This window comes from Chrysemys picta, chromosome 4 (assembly GCF_011386835.1).
Source record: "Chrysemys picta bellii isolate R12L10 chromosome 4, ASM1138683v2, whole genome shotgun sequence".
NCBI classification, from domain to species: domain Eukaryota; kingdom Metazoa; phylum Chordata; order Testudines; family Emydidae; genus Chrysemys; species Chrysemys picta.
In genome coordinates this window covers 124,750,312-124,763,127 of record NC_088794.1, presented here as the reverse complement: position 1 = coordinate 124,763,127, position 12,816 = coordinate 124,750,312, and the positions used below count along the sequence as shown (strand labels likewise).

Here is a 12,816-nt window from a genome sequence, read left to right as displayed (position 1 = left end):
TAAAAATTCTAATGCCAGGTAATTATCGGGTGGGAGAGGGAGAATTTTATAGGTTCATGACCCACTTTCCCCAGATTTGCAGCACACAGTCAACACCAAACCTTGCACTGCCATACCAATGTTCAGGATAATATAGCTATACATGTGAATATTAGAGCAGGTTGAAAATTGTTTTAAGAAATCCTATTGCCACCCCTTATTGTTGCATAGAAAAAGGTTGTTTTATACCAAACATGTTTCTTCTTTTGCAACATTGTTCTATTCATTTGTTTGCATATGTGATCATGCCACATATCACATAGGAAATTTTTCAGCCAGTTGGATTATTCCACTGACTAAATTAATGCAAGAGCATAGCTTCCATAGCAAAGGCTGGCTTTTCCTTTCCAATCCACAAAAGAGACCTCCTAAGGGTTATTCTGTTCACCCTACAGATGTGTACTCCCTTCCCCTCTTCACCATTCATCCTTCCTGATTCTCAAAGGTAGGGTTGATTTCATGCATTTAGAGATAGCAGAGCAGCCTTGATTATATCTACCTTTGGCTTGGAGGTGAGATTCTAGCCCAGGGGTCTCAAACTCAATTTACCTTAGGGCCACTGCCAGTCCTCAAATCCTCCCAGCGGGCCAATAATGTCACTGAAGATGATGTTCAGAAAAGAAAACGTTTATATTGTATTTTTTATTTCGAATTTCTTAGAAATAATAAAACTGTCATACAACTTTATACAATTCTTCGCCTGCCAGAGAGTTTTTAGTTTTTGCCAGACACCTGACAATGCTTCAGTTCTGTCAGTTTGTTGATGTTTGGCCTCAATGACTGAGCAGTTGAAACCTTCAGGATTGCAGCAAGGTGTGCATCAGATAGATGTGTTTGGTATTTTGACTTGTGTATATTCATTGTGGAAAAAAGTAATGCTGCCTCCATGGCTGACTCTGCCCAGCAACTAATGATGCTGCCTTCATGGTTGACTCTGCCCGGCGAATAGTGATGGTATCTCTGTCCCTCTCCCCCAACCAATGGGAGCTGCAGGGGGCGGCACCACGCTGCCAGCAACGTCTGCTGCAGGCAGCATGCATCTCTCCTTCACGAGCCGCAGTGGGGAAGTTTTGGGCCGCAGATGGCCCGCGGGCCGGGACTTTGAGACCCCTGTTCTAGTCCTAAACCTCCTGCTTTGTTAGTGTAGAGAAGTCTTTATTTCTAAAATAACTGAGCTGTTAGGCCACTTTTTCCAGGGTGTGATCACTGCTTCCACTAATTGATCACACTGACTACTCACCTTATATAAAAATGTTTCTGTGAGAACTGTTATAGACTACCCCTGAATCTGTTACTTTTTAATCTCAACTCTCTGGGGCAGGGACTGTCTCTTGCTATATGCATGTACAGCATCAATCACAAATAGGGTGCTGACCTTAGTTGGGGCCTCTACAGTTACTGCAATACAAATACATAACTATATACAAAACAAAAAAATAACCCCCCCTACACTATAGAGGAATATTAAGGTTGCAAAGTCAAGCATTCAAAAATTAGGAAATGTCAGAAATAAGGATGCCTAAATAGCCTTAATCCAGTCCCCTGATGCATGTGTATTATGATTAAGGTTGCGTGTCTACCATGGAGGTCACAGGAGTCATGGATTCTGTGACTTTCCGTGACTTCTGCAGTGGCCGGTGCGTCTGGCTCAGGTGCTGTCTGAGCTGGGCAGCCCCTGGGCCAGCGGCAGTCTGTGTGTGTGTGAGTGGGTTCAGGGCTAGGGCACAGCGTAGGGGTGCGGGGTGTTGCTTACCTGGGGGTGTCCCTGGCTCGCACCAGCATGTCCCTGCAGCTTCTAGGCGGAAGGGCCAGAGGGCTCCGTGCGCTGCTTGTGACCGCAAGCGCCGCCCCACAGCTCCCATTGGCAGGGATCCCAGACCGCTCCCCCCCACACCAGCAGGGGTCCCAGGCCACATGCCACCACCTGCTCTCCCCCACACCCACCCTGGGCTGCGCGCAGCTGCCTGCCCTTCCCCCACCCCTCCACCCACCCATCCAGCAGGGGTCCTGGGCTGTGCACTGCCCCCACCTCCCCCCCAGCACCAACAGGGGTCCCAGGTCACCACTCCTAGCACCCCTGGCGCCTGGGACCATCCCCCTAGATCACCCCAGGCGCAAGTTTTAGTTAGGGGTATATAGTAAAAGTCATGGACAGGTCCTGGGCCGTGAATTTTTGTTTGTCCATGACTTTTACTAAAAATACCCATGTCTAAAACTTAGCCTTAATTATGATATGGTCTTTTATTATACAATCAAATAACTTTATTTTTCTACAGGATCCTGGCCTCGTTCTCTGAAATGGCTGAACCACTTTGCAAACTTTAACTGTTCAGACTGAAATTTTTTGAAAGCTATAAACATCTGAAAACAAGATCTTGTAATTGAAAGTATTTTGCACCCGTCACTGTAAGGGGTGCTACTAGTTCTGCCTATAATTTTGCCAGTGTAGGGACAGAGGGGAGGTGGCTTACACCTTTTTTCTTTGGGGCTGCCAGGGACCAGTTTAGCCCACGTGGAGGCTAGACCAGCCATCACATTGCCTTTCTTGTGCTCCTTTTACGAGGGCCAAATAGGTCATTGCAGGGCCAAATAGAACCTGGTTGCAGTTATGCTACCCTGTTTCCCCGAAAATAAGACATCCTCCGAAAATAAGGCCTACTTACAGTTTTGCCTCTCGTTGTAATATAAGGCATCCCCCCGATAATAAGACCTCCCCGATAATAAGGCATCCACCGATAATAAGGCATTTTTCATTTCTGAAAAATAAGACATCCCCTGAAAATAAGACCTAGCGCATCTTTGGGAGCAAAAATTAATATAAGACACTGTCTTATTTTCGGGGAAACAGGGTACCACAATGCCTCATGCAGCTGGGACTGCTGCAGAAGCACTACAGAGCAAGCAGTATTCACTGGTAGTGAAAAGGGTCCCACTAAAGTTACAGACTCAGAATTACAGATGGCTTCAATTTTAATGTAAAATATTTTCTAAGCAGATTAAAAAATATAGCTCTCTATACTGAATGTACGTATATAACAGATTTGCTGATACAAAACTCACTGTCTCTGCATCAGAAACTTCCTTGGTATTTTCCAAGCTGTTCATGCAAAGCCCTCTAATATTAAGGCACACCAACTTGAAAATGACACCTTTGTCAGAAAATTATGTACTTTTAAGATTTAGTGAAAGACAGTCTTGTTTTTCTGTTTATAAACTGTGTATTTGACAGGACTTTGTATACAGGTACTAATGGGTACATACTGTTCAGGAGAGAAAGAAGTAAAGATACTGGGATAGCATTGTAAAGAAACGAGAAGAGATAACAAATAAAACAGAATTCATTTGGGCCAAAATCACTTTGGGGAAGGATTGTAAAAGAGGTTATAAATAAAATATAAATGAATTAAAACTGGAAGGGACCTTGAAAGGTCATCAAGTCCACTGGAAGGGACCTTGAAAGGTCATCAAGTCCAGCCCCCTGCCTTCACTAGCAGGACCAAGTACTGATTTTGCCTCAGATCCCTAAGTGGCCCTCTCAAGGATTGAGCTTATAACCCTAGGTTTAATAGGCCAATGCTCAAACCACTGAGCTATCGCTCCCCTCTAATTATGCTAGTGTTAGGGATTTGATATAGACCTCCAGGGTCGGCTTTCGACATGGATAGAAGTCTCTTAATATTATTAGAGAGAGAACTACTGCAAATTGTCATTATGGGAGACTTTCTTCTCCAATCTATAGCTTGGAAGTTAATCTCTACTAATAATGATAGGACCCAGTGAGGCACTAGACGACAGCTTTCTTCACCAAATAATCACTGAACGACGAGAGATGATGCTACAGGAGACTTGGTTTGAGTAAACAGTGATGAGACTCTAGAAGAAAGCCTTGGATTGAGTGATCATGAGGTAATCCAGTTAAATGGAAAGAAACTCAAAAACAGGTTAGAAACAGGTATTCAATTTCAAAATGGCAGACTTTGGGAAACTAAGGGAACTAGTTAGTGAAGTCAAAAGGATGGAAGAGCTCAGGGACTTAAATTTATAGGACGTTTGGAATTTCTTTAAGTCAGAGGAGCAAAAATTTATCTGGAGGTTGCATCCCAAATAAGGTGGAAAAACTTACAGGGAAAGGCTCCATCTCTAACTTGCTGAATGACCACCTCAAAAAGGACATTAGGAGTAAAAAGAGAGTATACAAGGAACAGAAAAAGGGATACATCAGCCAAGAAAGCTACTACTTGGAAGTCAAAAAGTATAGACATAAAGTGAGAATTACCAAAAGTCAAGTTCAGTTTTGCTCAAACACAGTGCTTCAGATGCACAATCAGTACTCAATAAATTATTATTATAGTTAGGCCCACCATTTTGTCAAACTCTGATTAGGGAAATGAAGTAAAAAATGAGCAGACCTGTTATTCTAACCAGTAGATGGCACAGTAATACTCATACACAACAGCAAATCTTTCAAATGATACAGCAAGGACATAAACAAAGGACAACAAACAGCGTGACTGAAAACAAATGTTGCAATACATAACTGTAAATCTAATGCAGATGTACCTTATCACTGAGGCTGCATGTGGGTCATGGAAGTCATGGATTCTGTGATTTTCTGTGACTTCTGCAGCAGCTGGTGTGGGCTGGCTCAGCAGTTTGGGTATGGGAGGGGGCTCAGGGTTGGGGCAGGGGATTGGAGTATTGGGTAGTGCTTACCGGGAGGGGGGCTCTTACCGGCATGTCCCTGTAGCTCTTAGGCGGAGGGGCCAGGGGCCTCCGCACACTGCCTGCAACCGCCACCCTCCCCCCTAGCTCCCATTGGCTGCAGTTCCCGGCCAATGGGAGCTATGGAGCTGGTGCTTGTGGCGGGAGCAGCGTGTGGAGCCACCCCTACCCCTAGGAGCTGCAGGGATATGCAGGTTGGAGCCAGGTAGGGAGCCTGCCAGCCCCACCAACCATCCGCCCTCCTCCCCCCAGGACCAGCAGGGGTCCCAGGGCTGTGCGCCGCCACTGTCTCCCCCCCCCCCAGCACCAGCAGGGTCCCAGGCCGTGCACCCCTGCCACTGGGACCTCACCCTCCCCCCCACCCCGCCAGAGCACCCCTGGCCCAAGTTTTAGTTAGGGGTATATAGTAAAAGTCATGGACAGGTCACAGGCTGTGAATTTTTGTTTACTGCCCGTGACCTGTCCATGATTTTTACTAAAAATACCCCTGACTAAAACTTAGCCTTACTTATCACTAACAGAATTATCTCTGGGTCAGAGGGAAACATAGGAATCTGCCTAACAGGTGGCATATTGTTTCCACAATGTAAAAGCTGTGGAGACCTAAGTGAGGGTGAAGGCCTTATATGATTCTAAACACATAGTTCTTTTCTTAAAAAGTAACCAAAAATCAGTTTTCTATTAATACCTCTCCCAGCCCACTTAATATGAAAATAAACCAAATTACATAACTCAAATATCTATTCATGAACTGATGTATTTCTGTAATAGGTTCTCCTTTCCTCACATACACACTGAATATTTTGTGGTAACAGCACATAACACTCCCCATCACATTTAACAATTATCTGGTAACAGTCTAACATAGTGTAAATAAGCAATCTTATTGTTAGTTTGGCCTTTCACCTATTGCAAAGGCTGTTTTACCTTCAAGTAAACAGAATCTTGGTCTTCCATTTTACCCTGTCTCTTATTGCTCCCCAGAAAAGAATCTAATGCTCTTTTGCATTTGCTACAATTCTAAGGAAAGACAACTTTGCTCTGACACCATGCAGCCTAAGTCTCTGGCTTCCTCCTTCTACATTAAGGTTACAGGCAAACAGGAAACACTAAGCCACACATGTATTTAAAGACATATACACACTCTTTCCAAAACTATATCCATCATTCTTTCCTTACCTCCCCGTCCCCTTTAAACGGGGATATTCTAACAGCCTGTCCAATTAAGGCCCGCACTGACAATTTGCCAGGAGATTGAGTGCTGCACCTAATCTGTATGCAACTAAACAGACTGAAGATACCATTGTGTTTAATGACAGGTTTCAGAGTAGCAGCCGTGTTAGTCTGTATCCGCAAAAAGAAGAACAGGAGTACTTGTGGCACCTTAGAGACTAACAAATTTATTAGAGCATAAGCTTTCGTGGACTACAAGAAGTGGGCTGTAGTCCACGAAAGCTTATGCTCTAATAAATTTGTTAGTCTCTAAGGTGCCACAAGTACTCCTGTTCTTCTTATTGTGTTTAATATTAGGTGCATCTCACTGATACTAAGATCCTAACATCACAGGCAAAGAGAATGCCTGATTCAGCAGAAATGCCTCATGTTTTGAGCCCAAGTGTTAAAAAAAATTATGAGTTAGACCCCAAAGTATCATAACTGGCTTAAAAATTGAGGGTTTTTTAAATAATAATTTTTGGGTTCTCTTTATTTGCCTTTTAGTTTTCAAGACTTTAAGGTACATAGGCTTCACGTTTTCAAGCTTTTCTCCATAACTATGAGGACAATAAACTATTTAAAAAAATTAAAGCTAACATCTTGATTCTCATAGTACAATCTTTAAGAAAAGCACCACATTGTGTGAGACTCTCAGTTAAACCAGAAGAGGTGCCAACCATTGTCTTAGTGCAAAGGCTGATTGTATTGAAACTGGATCTTAACCTGTTTGCAACATAAAACTGGGACAGATGATTTTCTCTTCTGTCCCTGAGCCTGGTACCATACAGCAGTGCCTACTCTAGCTGCATCCTAGAAGCTGCGTTCCCCAATCCTATGTACCGGTACATCTCAGCTATTTTCAATGGAAGGAGAGGCATCTGCTTCTGCTAACCTGCCAAAGATCTGGGAGAAGCATTTTAAATTTATATACTGTTTAGACTGGCTTACCCCCTGACTTCTGTGCTCTTCAGGAAAGGCAAATGAGGTGAGGTGGAATATGTGCCACTTCTAAGCATATGTGCAATGTGCATTCGCTGGCACGATGGTTGGATCATTAGCTTCCCCAGCCTGGGTTGGGCACAGATGGGGAGCCGGACATGAATGCTGATCCATACCCCCCATATGTGCCACTATCTGTTGTCTCCAGTCACCATACTGCTCATATTGATGTGGCAAATTGTATACTGGGAGCTTGAAGTCTCTTAGCCACAGTATATGCACCTAAATAAATAGATATGGGCTGTGGTGCTGTGAGAGAGAGGATGCATTGCATGCTGGGGAACTTGGCTTTCCTGTGGGTTGTGTTATCAGGATCAAGATAGAGCACTGGGTTTTGCTGCATCTCTGGAATGGAGCTAACACCTAATGTTGTTGCAGGATGTGTCACTGGGACTGATATAGTTAGTACACTGTATATTGGAACTTGCCTTTGCTGCAGGTCATGCGACTGGGACTGAGTCCTCTCCTTAAAATTCACCTCTGCCAGAGAGCCCACAAAACACTTGATTTTAACAGGCTAGTCAGCTGGTGTGCTGTGACCACTGTTTATTACACTTACTGTTATCCTTTAACTGTTACCATGTGCTCCTCCAACCTCCTCCTTGCACCCAGCTTTTGGCTTTCGTTTATGTAGATATTAAGGTCTCTGGGACGTAGGGTGACCAGATGTCCCGATTTTATAGGGACAGTCCTGATATTTGAAGCTTTTTCTTATATAGAAGCCTATTGCCCCCCACCCCCGTCCCGATTTTTCATACTTGCTGTCTGGTCCCCCCTGCTGGGACGGGGCCCACCGTTTAATTGCAGATGCACAGAAGTTACCTCCAGGAGTCCTCACTCCCTGAGGGGTAAGGTAATGAGTAGCTAGCGCACGGTGCTGTGCTCTGGGCAGCCGCTTCAATGCTCCCTTCTCGCTCTGTGTCTCTCATTAGTATTCCCACCTCCAAGGGCCTGGAACCGTCTTCTCTCTCTTTCCCCTCAGCAACAGGGGGTGGGGCTACCCCTCCCCTTCCTTCTCCTACTTCCCCATTAGGGGGTTGGCGGACCCGATGGCCCAGGACCCATCTCCGCTTTTCGGGGATAGGCGAGTCAGGGACGATGGGGGGGGGTAACCTCTTCTTCCCTGCCCCCACTACCGCGCCCCTCTTTCCTCCAGAATTATGTGAGGTCCGAGCCAGAGGGGACACCCCTCCTTCTCTCAGCCTAGAATGACTGGCAGTCCCAAGGAGTCAGTCAGCGTCGCCCCTTCATCTCGGGGCGACCTAGCACCCGCCCACTTCAGGAGGCGGGAGGGAATGTTTACAAATAAAACGGCGGGTAGGCGGGGAAAACGGCAGAAGGGAAGGGGGAGGAGCAAGCGATTAGCGCAACCTGTGAACCAATAGGGCAGCGCGCCACTCGGCGGCTAGGGGGTGGGGACCGAATGTTCAACGCTCTCTGACCAACCGTCGCCCGATGTGAGGGCGCGCGCGCCAATGAGCTCTCAGCTTTCCGCCGTTCCTCTCTGAGGTCTGGAGAAATGAGGGGCGGGGGGACAGTGAGTAGAGTGTCCTCTTCTCAGTCCTCTTCCTCGTATAGCCCCCCCCATCCCGCCGCTGGGTCCCCACCCCACTGCTGTTGGGTAGGGAGGGGAGCCGGAGCGAGGGGGGAGCTACCGGGACTGGATTTTGGGGAGGCTGAATTTTAATGTTGCTTTTTTGGGGGTTTTTTTTTTGTTTAATGTTATGGTTTTTAACCCGCAAATACGTCTCTGAACAATAAAATCCTGCCAGACACGGTGACCCCACACGCACCCCCCAGGCGGGAGGCAGAGAGAGGGGCGGGGGGTGGCGAGCCTGTGAGAAAATGGAGGGACCCTCCGGCTCCGCAGAGGAAGGGGAGCTGCCCCTCCTCACTGTCAAGCACGAGCTGAAGAACGGTGAGTGACCGCACAGCACCCCGGGGCGGAGAGGGGGTGACGGTCGGGTGGGGGTGCCTTGTAGGTGCCGAGGTGGACGGGGGTGAGCCGTGAATGAGGCCGGTGGAAGCGGAGTGAGGCGAGGGCACGGGTGTCGGGGAACGGTTACGAGGGCAACGCGAGGTGGGATGGGGGTCGTGGCGTGGGGGGGGGGGTAGCAGGGCTGGGGATGTTAGCGTGGGACAGGGTGAACTGGGGTAAATGGAGCGGTAGGGGAGGGCCATCGATGGAGAGAAATGGGGACATCGGGCGACAGATGCGATGGGGGAGACGGAGGCTGAGCGGAGAAGGGAGTATGGGGGGCAGAGACACTGAGAAGACAGGTGGAAAGGGGAGCGCGGGGTGGCGGCTCCAAGGGGAGGCCGGAGAGAAGGGGGTCGGAAGATGTTGAGTGAGGAGGGGTCGGTGACTGGAGAGAAGCGCTGACCGTGGACGGTGAGGTGGGAAGAGAAGGGAGATTCGAGGGAGCTGTGGCGCTTGTGAAAGAACTGGGAAAAGAGAGGGCGAAACGGTGTGGTAGGGTGGAGGTGAAACAGGAAAAGGGGCCTTTTTAAAAATATGTGTATATATATTAGTATTGGGTTTTGGTGATCTTTAATTTTCCCTATCGTGTAGTGTCTGAGGGTTTTGAAGGGCATAAATGGCTGGAGAATGCCCGGTGCCTACCATAAATTCACCATATCTTCCCATGTGTGGACTTCAGTTCTAGTTCCTTTATATGTATTTTAAAAGGTGCTTTTTAAGGAGTAATGGTCTAAAACACTGCAGCTTACTATATAGTATTCACCAATTCCCCTTCTGCCCACTCAAAATTCCATACTTTCTATTTCTAAAGCATCATTAAGTGTCCTCAGTTGTGGCAAGTACAGCTTTCTTTGGTATGCTGTTAGATTCTCTGACTTTTCTGCCTGGGTCTTCAAACCTCCTCATAATTAGATAGCTGTTTGAAAACCCTGTGTGGAAATATTTGCATAAACAAAATATACTGTATAATGTTTCAAAACACAATAGGAATGCTGTTGTAAGTTGTGGTTTTATGGATGATTTTGGTATCTTGTTTTTGAAGCAGTCTTCAAATAACTTGAATGCTACAGGAAGTTTTGGGCTTATTTTAAGTTTACAAAATACACACAAGTACATAGACAAAATGCATGCACAGTATTTTAAAACAATCCATGTCTTGTGACCTATGCCAACCAGAAAAAAAAATAACCCTCTCTCCTTTCCCCTTCAGCCCCAAAATAAAGTAAAATTAGCTGCACCACAAAACAGTAACATGGTATTTCTGTTAAGAAAAAGAGAGAGAGGTCTTACCTACAAGACAGAGTGTTACAGATTCAGTCTTTGGTGGACCACTTGTGAAAGCAAATTCAATAGTCTAAGACACTCTACTGAGAAAGTGCAGACTCCCATCCCCAGACATTCAGATCTAGGGACTGTGTACAAAAGCTCCCCGGTTGACCTTAAATGTCACTGCAGCACAGAGAGAGAAGCAGTCTTTTTGACAGCTAGATCCATACCACCTTATATAGGGATTGCAGTTCTGCTCTCTTTCTATTTTTTTTTTTTAGAGTGAGTGTAGATAGGGTGGTGTGTGAGGTCGTGTGATAGGCGTAAACATAATACAACTTTATTTTCTAGTTTTCAGACTGCATTACAACACTAAAAAATAAGACTGTATCTGACCAACCCAGTTGTACAAAGATGGTATAGGGAATAAAGAAATGTTTTGAATTGTGAGAGTGTGGTTTCTTTAGCATCGCTCTTGATTTTGATCAACTCTTACTTTAAACTCTTTCTAGTTCTGAAAAGTCCATATATTTATTTTTAACAGAAGGCTTTTATATAAACTCCTTTTTAGTGTTTTCAGTATAATGGAATTCAGTTGTGTGCTGCTTTTTCCGTGTGTGTGTGTATGTGTGTATGTATATATATATATACATACACACATACACACACACACACGAGTTTTACTCCCTACCAAGTATCCAGGGTTTTACTTTCTTTCAAATGCTCTCTGGAAGGGGTTCAGGCTACTTTTGGAAATATTTGGAGTGCATGGCTGGGGGAGGAACTACATCATATCTTCCTGGAATTAAATGTCAACAATGTAATCACTATTCAGGGCACAGATTCAAAGACCCTATCTCTGAATTTACAATCTAGATGATGCATGGAAAAATGAGACACGTTGGAAGAGCTAAAGAAGGGAATTGCACTAATTTTTCTGTTTAAAAAAAATGTTAATCCTTGATCTTACTACATCCTTCCTTCTTGTGTGTGGCTTTCTTGGGTGTCTTTGTTCCCTGCCACCCCTCCCAGTTCTTTTTTTGAGTTTGCTGTCTGTGTGGTTCACTGAATGACTTGCTAACTATACTCTGAAAGTAGCTACCAGTAAGCAGAGGAAAATGATAGGCAGTCTCAACAGCATTTAAAAAAGAATCATAGTATGATGATTAAAATAGGAGTTGCCTTGAGAAGGGAGTGACTTCTTATTTACACATTTTGGAAGATGCTGCTTGGGTGTTTTGGTAATTGTGTTTCTGTTGTCAAAAGCACTATACCACATTCAGTGGACAGAGTGTTGGATTTAAATTGAGCAATATACTGGCGGACACATGCTCATTCTTGAGTTTATTTTCTCTGTTATCATAAGAACCTCAGATGGGATTGCTCTAAAAAATATACACTGATTACAGTATATGCTTGTTTACCTAATTGCCAGATAAGAAAATGGTTAGATTGGTGTTCAGGTTGAGGGTACATATCAGTAATTTAGGGTGAAGTACATTATGGGGGCTGTTATAGTTATTCCCCTAAAAATAAATTAAGGAAATGTACTATTAGGGCATATAAACAATGTTAAATCTACCTTGCAGTAACCCTTTACAATGATCATATGATTATTAACTATACCTTAACATGTTTACATTTCTTTCAAGTTTAACCTTAACTCTGAATTTATAATGCTTGTTTATGGGATAATTGCAAGGACCTTAAAAGAATGGCTCTGGTGTCGGAATCTCCCTCACATCGGCTGCAGTGAAGACTAATGCAAATAATCCATATTGCTTCTCCTCAGTGGAGATTTTATCTTTATCTTTATCTTCCTTGAGTGTTCCTTTAGCACCTCAGTTATCCAGCGGTCCCACTTATTATGTGGCAGGCTTCCTGCTTCTGATGTCCTTAACATTATTTTTGCTGTTAGTTTTTGAGTCTTTTGCTAGTTGCTCTTCAAATTCTTTTTTGGCCTGGCTAATTATACTTTTACACTTGACTTGCCAAAGTTTATGCTCCTTTCTATATTCCTCAGTAGGATATGACTTCCAGTTTTTAAAGGATGTCTTTTTGCCTGTAACCGCCTCTTTACGTTATTGTTTAGCCGTGGTGGCACTCTTTTGGTCCTATTACTGTGTTTTTTAATTTGGGGTGTACAATCAATTTGAGCCTCTCTTACAGTGTTTTTAAAGAGCTTCCAGGCTGCTTTCAGGCATTTCACTTTTGTGACTGTATCTTTTAATTTTTGTTTAACTAGCTTCCTCACTTTTGTGTAGTTCCCCTTTTTGGAGTTTAATGCTACTGTGGTGGGCTTCTTTGGTGTCCCCCTCCACAGGATGTTAAATTTAATAATATTATTGTGGCTATTACCTAGCAGTTCAGCTATATTCACCTCGTGGAGCAGATCCTGTGCTCCACTTCGGACTAAATCAAGAGTTGCCTCTCCCCTTGTGTATTTCAGGACTGGCTGCTCTAAGAAGCTGTCATTTTAGGGTGTATAGAAACTTTATCTCTGCATCCTGTCCTGAGGTGATGAGTACCCAGTCAATATGGGGATAGTTGAAATCTCCCATTATTACTGAGGTTTGTGTTTTTTAGCCTCTCTA

General features: G+C 44.6%; 2 protein-coding genes across 36 annotated transcripts in view; one reads left to right on the top strand and one right to left on the bottom strand.

Moving 5' to 3' along the window:
• The window catches only part of DGLUCY (D-glutamate cyclase), a 109,389-nt gene extending 98,964 nt beyond the window's left edge, over positions 1-10,425 (bottom strand). For 11 of the 26 annotated variants that reach the window (XR_010601137.1, XR_010601138.1, XR_010601136.1 and 8 more), the window contains exons 1-2: positions 7,798-8,340; positions 2,703-2,795 (exon numbers count right to left, since the gene is read on the bottom strand). Coding sequence is in view for 12 of the 26 variants with exons in the window: in XM_065595602.1 (XP_065451674.1) it covers positions 2,703-2,786 (84 nt within the window). In the remaining 14 variants the exon portion in view is untranslated. Of the gene's footprint in view, positions 1-2,702; positions 2,796-4,599; positions 5,021-5,688; positions 6,157-7,534; positions 8,341-10,246 lie in introns of those variants that run through there. The other 15 variants (XM_065595609.1, XM_005285392.5, XM_065595604.1 and 12 more) reach the window with 14 other exon arrangements.
• The window catches only part of RPS6KA5 (ribosomal protein S6 kinase A5), a 166,320-nt gene continuing 161,888 nt past the window's right edge, over positions 8,385-12,816 (top strand). For 2 of the 10 annotated variants that reach the window (XM_065595599.1, XM_065595596.1), the window contains exon 1: positions 8,385-8,512. Coding sequence is in view for 8 of the 10 variants with exons in the window: in XM_005285401.5 (XP_005285458.1) it covers positions 8,821-8,893 (73 nt within the window). In the remaining 2 variants the exon portion in view is untranslated. Of the gene's footprint in view, positions 8,894-12,816 lie in introns of all 10 variants that reach the window. The other 8 variants (XM_065595601.1, XM_005285400.5, XM_065595597.1 and 5 more) reach the window with 6 other exon arrangements.